The sequence below is a fragment of the Podarcis raffonei genome, chromosome 14, assembly GCF_027172205.1.
Source record: "Podarcis raffonei isolate rPodRaf1 chromosome 14, rPodRaf1.pri, whole genome shotgun sequence".
Taxonomy (NCBI): Eukaryota; Metazoa; Chordata; class Lepidosauria; order Squamata; family Lacertidae; genus Podarcis; species Podarcis raffonei.
Window position 1 is genome coordinate 34235414 of NC_070615.1, and position 15170 is coordinate 34250583.

The 15170-nt window shown below is 42.5% G+C and overlaps 1 protein-coding gene across 3 annotated transcripts in view; it reads right to left on the minus strand.

The window, feature by feature from the left end:
- The window catches only part of SEC14L5 (SEC14 like lipid binding 5), a 40395-nt gene extending 26366 nt beyond the window's left edge, over positions 1-14029 (minus strand). The window contains exons 1-3 of one of the 3 annotated variants that reach the window (XM_053364621.1): positions 13755-14029; positions 3858-3992; positions 2778-2853 (exon numbers count right to left, since the gene is read on the minus strand). In XM_053364621.1, coding sequence (XP_053220596.1) covers positions 2778-2840 — 63 coding nt within the window. In that variant the 5' untranslated portion in view covers positions 2841-2853; positions 3858-3992; positions 13755-14029. Of the gene's footprint in view, positions 1-2777; positions 2854-3749; positions 3815-3857; positions 3993-13754 lie in introns of those variants that run through there. The other 2 variants (XM_053364622.1, XM_053364623.1) reach the window with 2 other exon arrangements.
- Positions 14030-15170: the final 1141 nt, after the last annotated feature.

The following is a 15170-nucleotide window of genomic DNA, read 5'->3' on the forward strand; positions in this document are numbered from 1 at the left end:
TATTGTTCCTTTGATATTCTTATGCTCTTTGATATTGGCCCTTTGATATTGTTATGCTCAGAATCATATTATTGCTATTACAAAAATGTTCTCGGGCTAAATCCTAGCACTAAAAACAAAAGCTAGTGCTAGGTGTTGCCTTAAGTTAAATTATTTAAGCAACATATTTATGCTTAACTGTATAATGTAATCAAATTTCATTTTGGCAGTTACACTTTCTTGTAAGTAGCAATCTTTTTGCAACCTAGGCATCGTGGACAGACTGCACCATGTTTTTCTAGAAGCTCTTGAGTTCACACATGTGATTTAAGATATAGCTGAGGATTCAAAACATTCAGGATTCAGTTTTGTTTTTACCAGAGCATAATTCATTTAGCATGTTAGTTTCACTTTCTATAAAGCCAAGGGGTTACAACAGTACATAAGATTGCCTAAGACATTTTGTCAAGTAGAGAAAAATTCTGAAATAAAAAATGCAACAAAAAGAAATGCATCAATATTTGGTCTTTAGAAGATATATGCTACCAAACTTACAACAGATTTGTCTAGCTGCAACCCTCCTGTATTAACAGCCAATTTACTGACAACCACCTGACATCAACCATCTGTGTCTAATGGAGCTGAAGCGCACATAGGTGCTTGTTCTGTTTACCAGTGCCTTTGTGTTGAATACTGCAAAACACTCTACAGAAGGAAGTCAGGGAACTGTCACTTGAGATACCAAATGTACTTGGAAACTTTCAGTGCAATGACAACTGCTTTTGTCATCCACAACTCCACATGTTAATAGAAAATAGTTCATATGCTTGCCTGCCTCTCTCTCTGAACTGAAGCTTGCAGAGAACTTTAAATGGACTAATTCTGCAGACAAAAGTACTAAATGCCCAAAGCCATTAGCCATAACTCACAAGGGATACAGGAACATATGTCTCTTCCCCCTGGTGCGAGTCAGATAGATCTGGTAAAGATAGATGACGTTAGCAGAATAGACTTAGCCACAGTTTTTAAGACTCTCCTTCCAACTTTGTTTTTCAACAAGATCTGAAGCAAGATGCACAATACACTGGGATTTTCAAAAAGCAAATATTTAGAGAGGCCAGGGATGCCAGACCTGAGTGCAAATGAAGGCGGGGAGAGGAACTGCTAAGTTTCCTGAAGTCACTTGGTTATTTTAATTAAAAAATGAGAGCTGCTCTCAGAGGCATTCAAAATCACCACCAACATTGGCACAGTGTATTTCTACACCAGATACGGAAGAGGCAGCAAGATCTCAAAGGTCCCAGTTTTCAAAGGACCCCTAAATAAGGCAAAAGGTGGAAGCCAATTTGTACCATAAGGACATAAGAAGAGTCCTGATGAATCAGACAAACATCCTTCTAGTCCAGCATTCTGTTCTCACAGTAGCCAAGAAGATGGCTATAGGCAGCTCACAAGAAGGATATGACAGCAATAGCACTTTCCTACTTGTAATCTCCTGCTTCTGGTATCCAGAGATGTATTGTCTCTAACAGGGGAGGTATAATACAGCCTTCATGATTGATAGTGATATATAGCGACATGAATCTGTCTAATTCCCTGTTAGTTGGGGGCCTCACTACATTGTGTCAGAACAAATTTCATTGTTTAACAATGCACTGTATGGAGAAGTACTTTATTTTATAGTTCTTGTAAATTCCAAAATTCAGTTTCATTGACTAACCCCAGGTTCTAGTATTATGAAGAAAAAACTACCTCTATCCATATTCTCCACATCATATATAATGTTATACACTTATGTTCCTTCCCAGCCCTTATTCACCTTTTTAAAAAAAACTAAGACTTGTAACCTGTAACTATTGCTCATTTGGGAGTTGCTCCAGCCTCTTCATCATTTTGGTTGCTCTTTTTACACTTTTACCAGCTCTACAATATCTTTTGAGGGCCAGCAACCAGAACTGTGAACTGTATTCCAAGGGCAGTTGCACCATAAATAATAAATTATTTCCAGCCCCTTTCCTAATGGCCCCTAAAATGTGATGTGCCTTTTTCACAGCTACCACACACTGGATTAACATTTTCATCAAACTATTCACCATTATCCAATAATTATTTCCTGCTTAGTCATCAGTTCACACCCCATTTCATGTAAATGTGAAGTTACAATTTTTGCCCCAATATACATCATTTTACACCTTGCACTGAACCACATTTGCCTTTTTACTACCCATTCACCCAGTTTGGAGAGATTATTTTGGAGCTCCTAGCAGTCCCTTTTTTGTTTTTACCACTGTAACTTTTACCACAAGTTTACATCGTTAGTAAACTTGACTACCTCACTGCTCACTCCTATCTCCAAATTATTAATGAAAACGTTAAATAAAAGAAGTGGTCCCAATACAAATCCTTGAGAGAACCACTTCTTACCTATATTCATGGTGAAAACATTCCATTTATTCCTACAGTACCTGCCTTTTAATCTTATGACTGCTAAACTTTCCAAATCTAATTTTTTACATTCCTTTCTGATAATTACTACAAATAAATTCAGCACTGGATGACAAAGAAGTTAGAAATATTTTTTTGTGAAGTTGTGAAATTATGGTATCTTATGACAAGAAACCCAATTACAGGTTGATCCTACAGAAAGTTTAACCAAAAGAACAGATATAAACCTTTCATATACTGCAAATCAACACATCATAACTCTGAATACCACAAAAATCAGAGGCTTCTGAATATTTTTTTGAGCCTCTAAAGCTATGAAAGACACCCGAGAATTAATGAGAAATATCACTTACCGCCATGACCAGCTCAAATGGGTATTTGTAGACCCTAACAGGAGACTGATATTTTTGCACCATTTTTACTTCACACCTGTAATGAAAGATAACAGAAACCTATTTTAAAAAAGAAATCTACTCTGAACATCACACAGCAAGCCTAAACATACGCACTTTAGACTCTGCAGTAGAACTGCTATTTTTCCCTTGGTGATCAAAGCCAGGAGACAGAACAGAAGCAGAGGTTCAACTAAGATGGGCCAGATTTCTACTATGGGTGCCCAAGAAAAAGAAGCCGTTTGTATGTGAGTCCCGTAATATTATAACCCTTTCCTTTTTATCTTATGTTTGATGTCATCATATCACCACCCTGAGACTAATGCTTTTGATTTTAAAGGCTGTTTAAACCAACCACATTCAAATTTGTGCCCAGCTGTGCTAAAGTCATTTGATTTTTAATAGAAAGGGGGTGGGGAGAAAATCCAGATGCAAGCTAGCATAATTTTACAAAATGTTCCATACACAGTTGGGAAAATTATACCATTCTGACAAGTGACTCAAAACCAGCTGGTTACCTTGAAATGAACAAAAAAGCCCTGTGGGATTGACAATATCCATCTCTGCAGTTCAGTTACCCAAACCACTGGAATTCCTCCATCTGCCCCCATCAACAGCTTTTAGCCCGCACACGCATGCCAGTTACAAGAACCCTGAGAAATAATGAATGCACTCTAACAAAAAGCTCATTGAGTTCCATTCTGCAAACACTGTAGGATATGCTGCCTCCATTATTAATACTAAATGCCCAGGAATGCTAGAAGTCCAGAAGGCCTCTAGGTTTAACTTTTCTCACAAATATTCCAGGACTGAAAAGGCAAGCCACCATACAAGCAGTGAAATCAACACTGGGAACAAAGAGCTAATCAAAGAGAGCTTGAGTCAACTGTGGGAAATGAAAGAGTTAAAAACACATAGGTTCTCTACACCCACCTTCAGGAAGCTCTCCATCTAAAAGCCATTTAATGTTCTTAAGAACTACTAAGTTCTCTGATAAAGGAGAGGAAAAGAGAACATGGCCATTCATGGCCTTAACGATACCTGGAGTTTGCAAATTGCTTTAATCAGTCCATTAATTTTCAGAACGTCTCAACACTTCAAGTCCACTAAGCAACCATCTGCGAATTGTGAAGTCCTGGATAAGAGTTATCACTGGTACTACACCGATAGGAATATCTAAAAGACAGAGCACATAAAGCCAGTGTTGGTGAGCGCTAACAGGACAGTCAAGCTGCAGAAAGCTTTGCTGATATCATATAACAGACACCCAAGCTACAAAAAGTGCAGGGTACCTTACAACGTAAGGATGTAAGTCCAGTACTTGGAGTGTACAGGGGACATATGAGTAGGTGCTAACAAAGTGAAGGAATATTATCTGCAAAATAAATTTAACTGTAGTCTGCCTTGCACTTGCTGACCTACCATCTAAGAAATTCATGTTACATTCTGCAGGAGGTTCAGCATTCTAAGGAAGCCTTGACCTGCCCTGGGCTATCAAGCAGCTACCAGTAGCTGCTAAAATGATGGGAAAGTATAGGCATAAGCCAGCATTTGCACTTTACTGCACTTTGGGATAATGCAACAAGTAAATTCATACAAGTGTATTTCATAAGATAACTCTAATCTTTTAATATTTTGCTTGCATTGTACCAAGCAGATTATCAGATTCCTTGCTTGCTTGCTTTCCTTTCTCTCTCTCTCTCTCTCTCTCTCTCTCTCTCTCTCATACACACACATACAGTACCTACCAATGGAGGCAAGCTTGCTGAGTAAATTATCCCCTTGTTTTTGTTCACAACAGCATGATCACATTTCCCTTCAGCTTTCTAGGGACAAAACCCCCAATTTACCATCTGCCCAGGTAAGAAGAGGCTCCTGCCTCCATTGGATAAGAATGAAATGTATTACTCAGGCCTTGTGCTTGGTAACACTGTTCTAGGGAAGGGGATCCTATTTCCCTGTGGCAACTGCAGACCTGGTCAGGCAACAACAAGAACAAGAGAGATGACTTTTTATGCTATTGTTCCCCCAGCACCCCTAACTACCTCTGTAACAAAGAGCTTCAAAAGCCAGGAACTACTGATGCCATCTGCTAAGGAGGACTACAAGATTCAAGGCACATGAATTTTTTTTAGAATTAAAATCTGCTATATATTTTGGAACACGATTTAGCTGTTTGCATGTCCATTTGCTTGCTCTCTATACATTTGGACGCTTCTTGAGATACCATTCCCAAACTCAGCCTAAGAATTTCCAAAGGGGGGTAGGTGTTCATCACTGCCTTGATGATTGTCACCATTTTGAATCAATATAGTGAACTGAAGCATGACTTTGGCATGACCTATTTTTTGGCATATGTTTGGCCACCTCTCGAGATACCATCACCAAACTCAGCATGAGAGGTTCCAAAGAGGGGCAGAAAATATCATTGCTGTTTGGACACTGGGCACCAAACATCAGTTTGACAGTACATTGCCTGTTTTTTGACGTAGGCCCAGTCACACCTTGAGATATCATTGCCAAACCTGGCATGAAGGATCCTCAGGTGGAGGTCTATGTTGATGTTTGGATGTCATTTTCAATCAAGCTGGTGGACCAAAAGGTGACTTTGGAATGGCTTTACCCATGGTTTGGAAAAAAATTGGCCACCTCATGAAATATTGTTGCCCAACTTAGTACAAGGGTTCACAAGCTGGGGGCAGCAGTTTTCATCAAGGTCTGGATGCTGGGCATCATTTTGGGCATCAATATGGTAGACCGAAACATGACTGAAATTACTTTGCCCATTTTTTGGCTTAGGTTCAGCTGTCGCTCAAGATATTATTGCCAAATGCAGCATGAGGGCTCCAGAGCTGACGGTGGCACTCTTCATCGTGGTTTGGATGCATGCTGCCATTTTGAATCAAGATGCCATTTTGAATCACCTGATTTTTGATGTTAGTGGTTCAAAGTCACAAACTACACTATCAATTTAAATATCACATTTTTTCTGGTTTCTACAAAATCTGGGCAGCACCGGGCACTCACTTACAACCCCTGCAATGCAAAAATTGCTACTAAATAATCTGTAAAATGGACATCCAACCTCTGTTTTCCAATGACATTATCTGCACAGCCAGTTGTTTACTTCTAGTATCTTGTTCTTTTCCTGGGCCATGACCTTCAATAGGAAGGAGTGATAAAATGACCACCTGTGCTCCAAGTTCCTTCAGCTTCCTACTCAGAATCTCACAGTCCCTTGCAATATGCTGCAAGAAGTTTTACAATGGTTTAGTTCAAATCACAACAGAAGAAGAGAACCACTTCATATAAATGGCTTAACCACTGATGGTGATTAGGCCTCAAACTGATTTCTGTGAAATAGCCTTCCACAGGCAAGAACCTTTCATAGACAAAAGCATATTTCATGTGTCCAAACCCCTTAAAGTTTAAGTACCCATTCAAAAATCCAGAGACTCTGCATCACCATCTGTGTCTTGTTTCTCTAATGTGTTTCTTAAAACAGCAAATTGAGTTTGCAGCCCTTAGCTAACAGGGCTGTATTGGAAAAGCAATTCATTGAACAACTGTATGTGTGGAAGGCTGTGTGAGAACATATTTTTTATTAATTTAATGAAAAACTAATAATACAATAACAAGGAACAAAAATGCCCATCCTTCCTAAGTCTAACTTTGCAGCTATGTCATCATCTTTTCCTTAAGTAGACACAGAGCTGCTGGCCTGCCATCTTCTCAGTCAGCTTCATCCGACTTTAAATTGACCACTTTCCAAATATGGGGTTCCCTGTAAGCTTAGGAGGGGCTTTTCACTGAGAAGCACTTCCCTGCTTACTACCAATGTTCCCATGCAATGTGCAGGTAGATTCTAGGGCCTAGGCCATGCTATGAAAACTACAGTTCACAGAAACTGCAGATAAGAAAGTATAGCTGCAGCTGTGATATATATTCCACACTGCAGATTGAAGGCTCACCATTACAGAGTACTCCTACTCATAAAAATGCCTGCACACTAAAGCTAGGTGGTCGGGACTGGGAGAAGGGTTCTAACCAAGCATTCTCCCTAGGATGCTAGCTTCCTATATGCAGAGAATGTTTGGGGGGTTTTTTGCCTGAAGAAGCATTCAATCTTATGAGCCCCCCCCCTTGATTCTGAAGTGATACAATTCACATGACTTTACAGCAAACTCACAGAATCCTCTGCAGAGATTCCTCAGTAAATAAGTCAATACGGAAAGTATTCCCTCAAAGTATAATGTATGTAACTCCCTATTGGAGCCTTGTTCAAAAGAGACTGTGCTTACCAATTATGTCTGGATACACAAGAGGCATTATGTTACCCTGTGATTTTGAGTCTACAAGGCAGAAACATTGAATACTGCTTTTAAAAATACCTAGAGATTGGTTGGTGACCTAAGAACACTAAAAAGGAGGAACAGGTAATTGCCACATAAGCCATTTACTTCGTGACAAGAAGTCACTTAAGATTGTCAGTCACTTGTCACCATCTTTAAAGTTTTACTTCCAGTTCTGCTTCCCTAAGGCTCATGACTAAGTTTTCTTCCATCTTTACACATCTAAAAGCACAGCAATTCTTTCCCACCCACACTCTCCTTTTTTCAAGTCCTAGCCCCTATAGTTATATAAGCTTTTTATTATTCTTTAAGAAGTTTTGCCTACATGGCAGCAGCAAGTGGAAATCCCACTACTGAATATACCCATTTGGCCTCACCACTGGGAGCTCACATGGAAACAAGGCCTTGGCATTTATATCAGCATGAAAGTTGTTAAGCCTACTCAACATAAATGACACTGATCCTACCCAGCAGGAGTTCTTAATCAATGCAGCCAAGACAGCAGAACTATGTATCCACTTCCGAACTAATCCAGTTGTTATGTTTGAAAAAAGTTTATGTTTTCTCATCACTTTTTCTCATTAATTACTGAATTCCTATGACTAGAAAACAGCACCAGCAGAGTCTTGCGTACCTTTTTCAGATTGAGGGTCGCATTCCCTCAAGGGCAGCTTTCCAGGCCACATGCCAGTGGTGGGCGGGACCAGAAGCAAAAGTGGGCAGAGCAATGGATGGGACTCTAACCTTGTACAAAAGGGTATATTTCAACCACCACAAACTCTGGGTTTTCTATGCACACTCCAACACACACATATATTTTTGTTCCCCATCCAAGCAAGCAAAATACATAATTACAGTTTCAGAACACTTTCCAGCCAGGGAAGCAGTCAGAGGGCATTGAGCAGGGTCAGTGGGAGCTGTGTGCTGGGCAGAAGGGGTGTGGCCTAGGAAGGGGACTTGGTCTAGGCAAAGTTCCAAGGGCCAGGCAGGGAGGCATCCAGGTCCCAGGTTCCCCAGACATACCTTAAAGGCTAGATGAAATCAAATCAAATGTATGACATGCAGAAATAGGTCAACTAATCTGGAGTACCAGCTGTGCTGCCTGAAGCAAACATATATTACATCCAGAATACCAACCACAGACCCACTTCCAAAATGACACAAAAATATGCTTCATCTCCTGTCTACCCTTCTCCCAGATAGCAAAGACAGAGCATACCCAGGCTAGGGGTGATCCAGCCTATCACAGCTCCTTTTGGCAAGCCAAGACAGCAGGCAGGGACCCACAAGAATAGTCAACCTATTGCTTCACTGCACTCCCATGGTGCAATGCTATAGCAACTACCTCTCTTCTCAGGCCAGTAAGCAGACTCTCTCTCTACCTACTGACCTGAGGAAACAAGCCTGGAAACCTAAAGACAGAAAGTGAGTTGCAACAGCAGCAAGCGGAGATAGATAGTCATAAGGCAAATGCAGCAGGTAACTCCCTAAATTAATGTATTACTGTTGTTATCACCAGCAGCAGCACCAGCACCACCAGCAGCAAAGCTATTCTAAATTATCTCTCTGTATGCTGCATAATGCAGGGGTGGAAACCCTACAACCCAGTTGCTTAATTTCATCTAGTTCACTGGATACACAGGTCACACTGTTGTCTGCCAGCCCAATCCACTTTCAAAGCTCTGCTAAGGCAGGAGGCTGTCCAATACTGGGCAGCCTCCTGCCCAAGGAGGAATGCCTTTGAAAACATGGATGGACAGCCAATAGCTGACAATAGGGCCCCCAGTTGACATCATTCTGTGCATCAATATTCCCCCAATAGAAAAATGGTTTTCTACTCCAGTATAAAGGTTTGTCTTCCTTGAAAGAGAAGAGTTAATCTTCTCGATGGGAAGACTGCTTCAGTGTGTATGTTTACTCTGTAGCAGCAGCAGCTATTTAAAGCAAGCAAGTTTGAGAGCTGAATCCTTAACCTGGATTAGCTGTATCTTTAACCTGATATGCCAGACCCATCATTTAACTGCACAGTAATTTTTCCCTTGGTACATAGCAATAATGTCAGAAACAAACTCAATGTACTTTCCAGGCTTAACTTATCCTGTAAAATATCCTACTGATTCAGGAAGAAGAAGTAAATTACACAACTGGCTATGACTGTATGGCAGCTTCTGTAGTCTCAGCAGTACATGGTGGGGGCAAACCTCTGTTGGATACTCTAGAAAGCTGTTGGCAGACACTGAAGGCAATATAAAGCTAGATGGACCAATGGAATTACTTGGTATAAAGCAGCTTCATATGTTGATTTAGGCCATGGGTAGGCAAACTAAGGCCCGGGGACCAGATCCGGCCCAATCGCCTTCTCAATCCGGCATGCGGACGGTCCTGGAATCAGCGTGTTTTTACATGAGTAGAATGTTTCCTTTTATTTAAAATGCATCTCTGGGTTATTTGTGGGGCCTGCCTGGTGTTTTTACATGAGAAGAATATGTGCTTTTATTTAAAATGCATCTCTGGGTTATTTGTGGGGTATAGGAATTCGTTCATTTTTTATTTAAAAAAATATAGTCCGGTCCCCCACAAGGTCTGAGGGACAGTGGACCGGCCCTCTGCTGAAAAAGTCTGCTGACCCCTGATTCAGGCTGTACTTGGGGAGCAGTGTTTGAACAAGGCACAGATTTTGAGAAATTACTGCCACTACAACACATACAACCATGAAAGAGGTACATGTGAATGAGAGTGTCGAGTCTGCTTTTCAGTTAGGCATCAGCAGCCTACTGCAGAGGGATAACAATTCTGATTAAATAAACACAGGCAACAGTGATGTGGTACATAAAGGAATCCATCATATGTATATGCACATTTATAATTCAAAGAACTGAGGACAGTAAGTGAGCCCATAGGTAAAGATGACTATTTTTTGGACCTTTCTGTGTTACACAGAAAAATATATATGATCTGGAAGAAATGAAAATGGATATATATATGTAATACTTGCTCATTAAGCTTAAACTTTATTTGCTAACTCAAATACATAGCAAGGCTTACATATATTTTTAGCATTCAAAATAGTGCCTTTCATATTGTTTTTATTCAAACAGTTATTATAAGTATACCTAAGATTAGAGGTGGAGCTGCAAGCTGCTGCACCTTAAAAAATGTTATGCCAATTAACAGGAAAAAGCTGTTAAAGCAAACTATCATACAAACAAAAGGTTGCACTACTTTGGCTTAAGTACTTGTAAACTCAACAGCATTGTGTATAAAATGATGAATCTCTTCTGTATCTAGTAAAATGCTCATTAATGTATGTCCCTATTATGTTGTTAGCATCTGTCTGTCTCGAGAGACAATAGAGTGCACCTCCGGGTGGTGGTAGGAGTCAAATCACTGTGTTAGTAGCATTGAAATGACCTCCCTGGAGTGCAAGCTTGGGCAGTGTGTATGGAGGTCTTGAGCTGCCCAAACAACAAGACCCCACACTCAGCCTTGCTGATGTGGTCAAAATGTAAATAGAGCAGCACATTTGGCACCAGCTTGGCTGCAGGAGTTGCCAGAAGGAGACGTACAAGGTATCACCCAACCACCCTAGGGACTCGACCCAAGATTTGTGTATGGTTTACCCCTTAGCCTTTTCTTGTCCCAAAGATATCCCACAAGGCAGTGGAGGTTCTCCTAGATGGGCTAACCAGGTTAACAAGCCCTATCTGCTCCTCATTTCCCTCTACAGCATGTGCAGAAACTGTCTTCTTGATCATTGGACCCACAATTAGCCTCATCCGCTCAATCTGCCAGAGCCGGTCTTCGCATGCAGAACTCCCTAACTCACCAAGGGGTTGAGACCCATCAGCTATCCTCACCTGGTATAGATGGTCAGTTGAAGCTATTCCCAAGATATGGCTGCTGTTGCAGGGTAGGGCTCAAAGGTGGACAAACTACTCCAGTAGGAGCACAACTTGTGCCCCACCAGAGGTGCTGCCCCTCCCCAACATCCCATACATGTCCTCATTATGTAATCAACAGATAGCATAAGGGCTAAGTGTGCATTTGACTATTGAGCAAAACTTCATAACCATACTAGACTCTTAGACATGCTTCATGAAACAGTTGTGCATGCTCCCAACAGTGTAGATTATTGCCACCGCCATTGTGCTCTGAAAGCTTTCTAGAACTTTCCAAGTGATCACTGTTGGAAACAGAATGGAGGGCAAGATGGACCTTTGATCAAATCCAGAAAGCTTCACTATCAACAAAACTAACTGTCCTGAACCAGTATACTGTATATACTAGAAAGAAGACCATGTTTTAAGTTTCTTTCTAATCAACAACTTACAATTTTATACCTGAATTTTGGGATATGTTTATTTATTAGAACATTTTTACTCTGCATCAGTAAGAGACAACCAGTTTAAGAATTAGGGGGACTGAGAAGGGAACCTAGGGATTCAAATAGTGTTTATTAAATGTTCAGTTCATCTTTCTAGCAACCCTGTGAAGTTAAGTTGCTTGGGAAGAGCATGTATTAAGAGGAAGAAGGGCTAAGTGCTTAACTTCTATAAAAAGAGATGCAAGAGTTCAAACTTGACAGTATCAAATCTAGAAGCCCTTTCCAACTCCATTTGATGTTCCTAAAGTTCAAGGAACTCAGTAGTTACCAAGCAGAAAATAATATACACTGCATACCTTCCCCCCACCCACAGAGAAAGAACTGAGATTGAACAGAAATTGCCTATATAACATATATTTAGTGCGTACTGCAAGGAGCAGCATCAAGGATGAGGCTTGCTTATTTGTTATTGTTAGGGGCACCAAGCTATTGACAAGTATTTTTAGCCCTGAGAAGAGCCTGTGTGTTTGTGTGAGAGAGAGACACACCATTCAAAACCAGCCACCTGTCAAATTCTTTTAACTATTAATAATATTAATAACATTGCCACAAAACTGCCACTGAACAATTTAACTGGAGATGCTGGGGATTCAACCTGGAACCTTCTACAGGCAAAGCAGGTGCTCTACCACTGAGACCTACCCCATAGGAGAAGTAGAAAGAGAAGAGTGACGGTTTGTGGGTGGGTGAGAGCACATGTATTTGTGCAAGAGGCATCATTCAAAGCCAGCCAACTGTCAAATTCCTTGTTCCACTAAGAATCTGACAGGTGGCCAGCTTTGAATGGTGCCTCAAAACACACACAAAACCTCTTTTCATAGGGAGATGGGGAAGGGCTTATTGCAGCTGAGTGGCAGAACACCTTCCTTGCATGCAGAAGATCCTGGGGCTCAATCCCCAACATCTCCAGGAAGGGCTGGAAGAAAGCCCTGCCTGAAACCTTGGGAAGCTGCTGCATGTAGACAACATAGAGCTAGATGGACCAATGAGTCTTGAGTCAATATCAGGCAGATTCCTGTGTTCATCAGGAGCACCCATAGCTGAGCGGCAAAGCAATTGCTTTGCATGCAGAAAGCCCCTGGTTCAACAGCTAGCATCTGCAGGTAGAGCTGGGAATGTCCCCTGCCTGAAATCCCCAGAGAACTGCTGCCAGTCAGTGTAGATAGTACTAGAACTACTTGGCCCAATAGTCTAACAGAGTATAAGGCACCTTCCCAGTGCTTTTCTCTGGGGATACGCAGGGGTACACATACCTCTAAACATTTTGTGAACCTTTGTACTTTTGTCCATTTACTGTATTTATTTTTCCCAATTTGAACTATAAAATGGTGATTTTCTTGGGTCAAAATGAGAGCACCCCTAAACATTTTTTTTAGGAAAAAAAGCACTGCACTTTCCTATGGTTCTCTGATTGGGAAAGGGAGGAGATTATTTATTGCATATATTAGTAGCCTCATAGAAGATTCGCTACAGGGGCAACCTGCAGTTTTACAAACTAGTAACTGCTAAGGTGGAGTGAAGCTCCCAATGGTTCTTCCTCATCCTTCTGAAGCCTTTTGAGGTTGCATACACACCATAATTTTAAAGCACACCCCTGCTTTTAAGGAATCCTGGGGGGGGGAGTTTACCCCATTTGGTAAAGGTAAAGGGACCCCTGACCATTAGGTCCAGTCGTGGCCGACTCTGGGGTTGTGGCTACAATTCCCGGCAAACTATAGTTTTTGTCACACTGTGTGTGTGTGTGTGTGTGTGTGTGTGTGTAAACGGGCTTTAAATGTGCTCTCAAAATGTATTGGGCCCCATTGGTGGCTGGGGTGAAGGGATAATGGGGGGTGAGTTGAGATAAGAGAAAATGCCCGTCTTCTGTAGTTGGGATTGTATTTCTATTCGGGATTATTTCTTGCATATTTCGAATATTTCAACCCCCCTCTTCCGCCCTAAAAGCGAGGGGGAAGGAGGTGTCGCTAAGGGGGGGGGGTAGAGGTGGCCCTGTCAAAATCGGGGGGCAGCGCCCTCAGCTTGTTAAGGTGGTGGTGGGGAGCACCCTAGGCCTGTCAAAATGGGAGGGGTCGGCAGCACACAAGGCTTGGTTGTTGTTGTTTTTTTAAAAGGGGGGTGGCAGCACCCTCAACCAGAGCCATGGGAGGAAAAGGAAAGAGATCCGGCCTCCCGGTTCCCACCCCCCTCTCAGAGGATACTCACCATCATTCACACCAAGGAGAAGCCGAAAGAAAAGCCCGCAAGCAGACCCAGACCCAGCGCTTCTGCCCGCGCCGCCGCCATCCTCCTGGTCCTGCCCAGAAGGGTAGGAAGGTGCAGTTTACCTCAGCGCGACGGTTCCCCTCAAATGAAGGAAAAGCGGGGAGAGGATCGAGGGGGGGGGGAGGGTGAAGGGGAGGGGGTAAGGCGGCGAAAAGGCCGGCCGGCGCGCCTCAGCCAATCAAGAGCCCGCCAAGCTCGCACGCGCTGCGGGCTCCCGCGCCCCTGCGATTTCTTGAACAACTGACTCCCCTTCGCCGCCGCGGCTCAGCGCCACGCCCACTGCGCGCGGCCGGGCCACGCCCACCTACGAGAGGAGAAGAACAAGGAGCGAAGGCGGCTTGGCGGACTCCGCCCACCGGCTGCCAATCTTCCGAGAAAGCCCGCCCCTTCTCTGTCCGGGGGAAGGTGGTAGGTTAGAATTAGATCGAGCAGCCGTAGCGCTGCGTGTGATAAGAAATAAATATAACGATCGGAAGGTTCGCAATCCAGAGCGAGCTTGCTTGGGAAGGGGCACAGCTCAGTAGGAGGATGTACTTATTTATTTTCTTGCGTTTCTGACCCACTTTTTTCTCCCAAGGACCTCAACGTGGGCATACATGGCTCATATGCCAACTTGAATAAAATATTCAAGAAGGTGGGGGCGGGGAGGCAGGTGAGTCATGCCCCACACAATCGATTACACGAAACGGCACACGCACAACATTTGAATGGCAATGTCTATCAACTTGGGGTGACCCCCTCAAATATTTTATTGAGGGGCCAAAGGGTCCTGTGCTCATTTAATCCCCATAGCAATACTGTGTGGTAGGTGAGGCTGAAAGGGTGCGATCGGCTCAACATCACCCAGTGAGGTTCATGGCCAAGTGGGGATTTGAACCCTGGTCTGTCAGGTCCTCCTCATACCCCCAAACCACCACACCCAGCTGGCTATCTAGTAAAGCAACTCCTTTTTTCAGGCGGAAGGCCCTGGGTTCAGTTCTAGACATCTACAGTAAGGTTTAAGAGAGACTTCCTGTCTGAAATCCTAGAGCTGGTGTTTAAATGTCTTTGCTGAATTATGAAAAAGCTATCAGTGGTTGTGGGATGGTGGTTTTCTGGACAATCATCTGCACTCCTGCTTCTCAGAAGAGGTCCTTTCTAAAAATGTGAAGCATACTGTTTAGGAATTTCCAGAGGGGTAGCCATGTAAAGCTTTGTTGCAACAAAGACAACTCCTTAATAACAACATATCTTGTGGCACATTGAAGATAAGCTCTCTAAAGTTTATTATGACATAGGCTTTCATGGGCTACAGTCATTTCCACCAAAGCTTATGCTGTAATAAATGTGTCTGTCTTTGGCCTGGTTTATCCACAA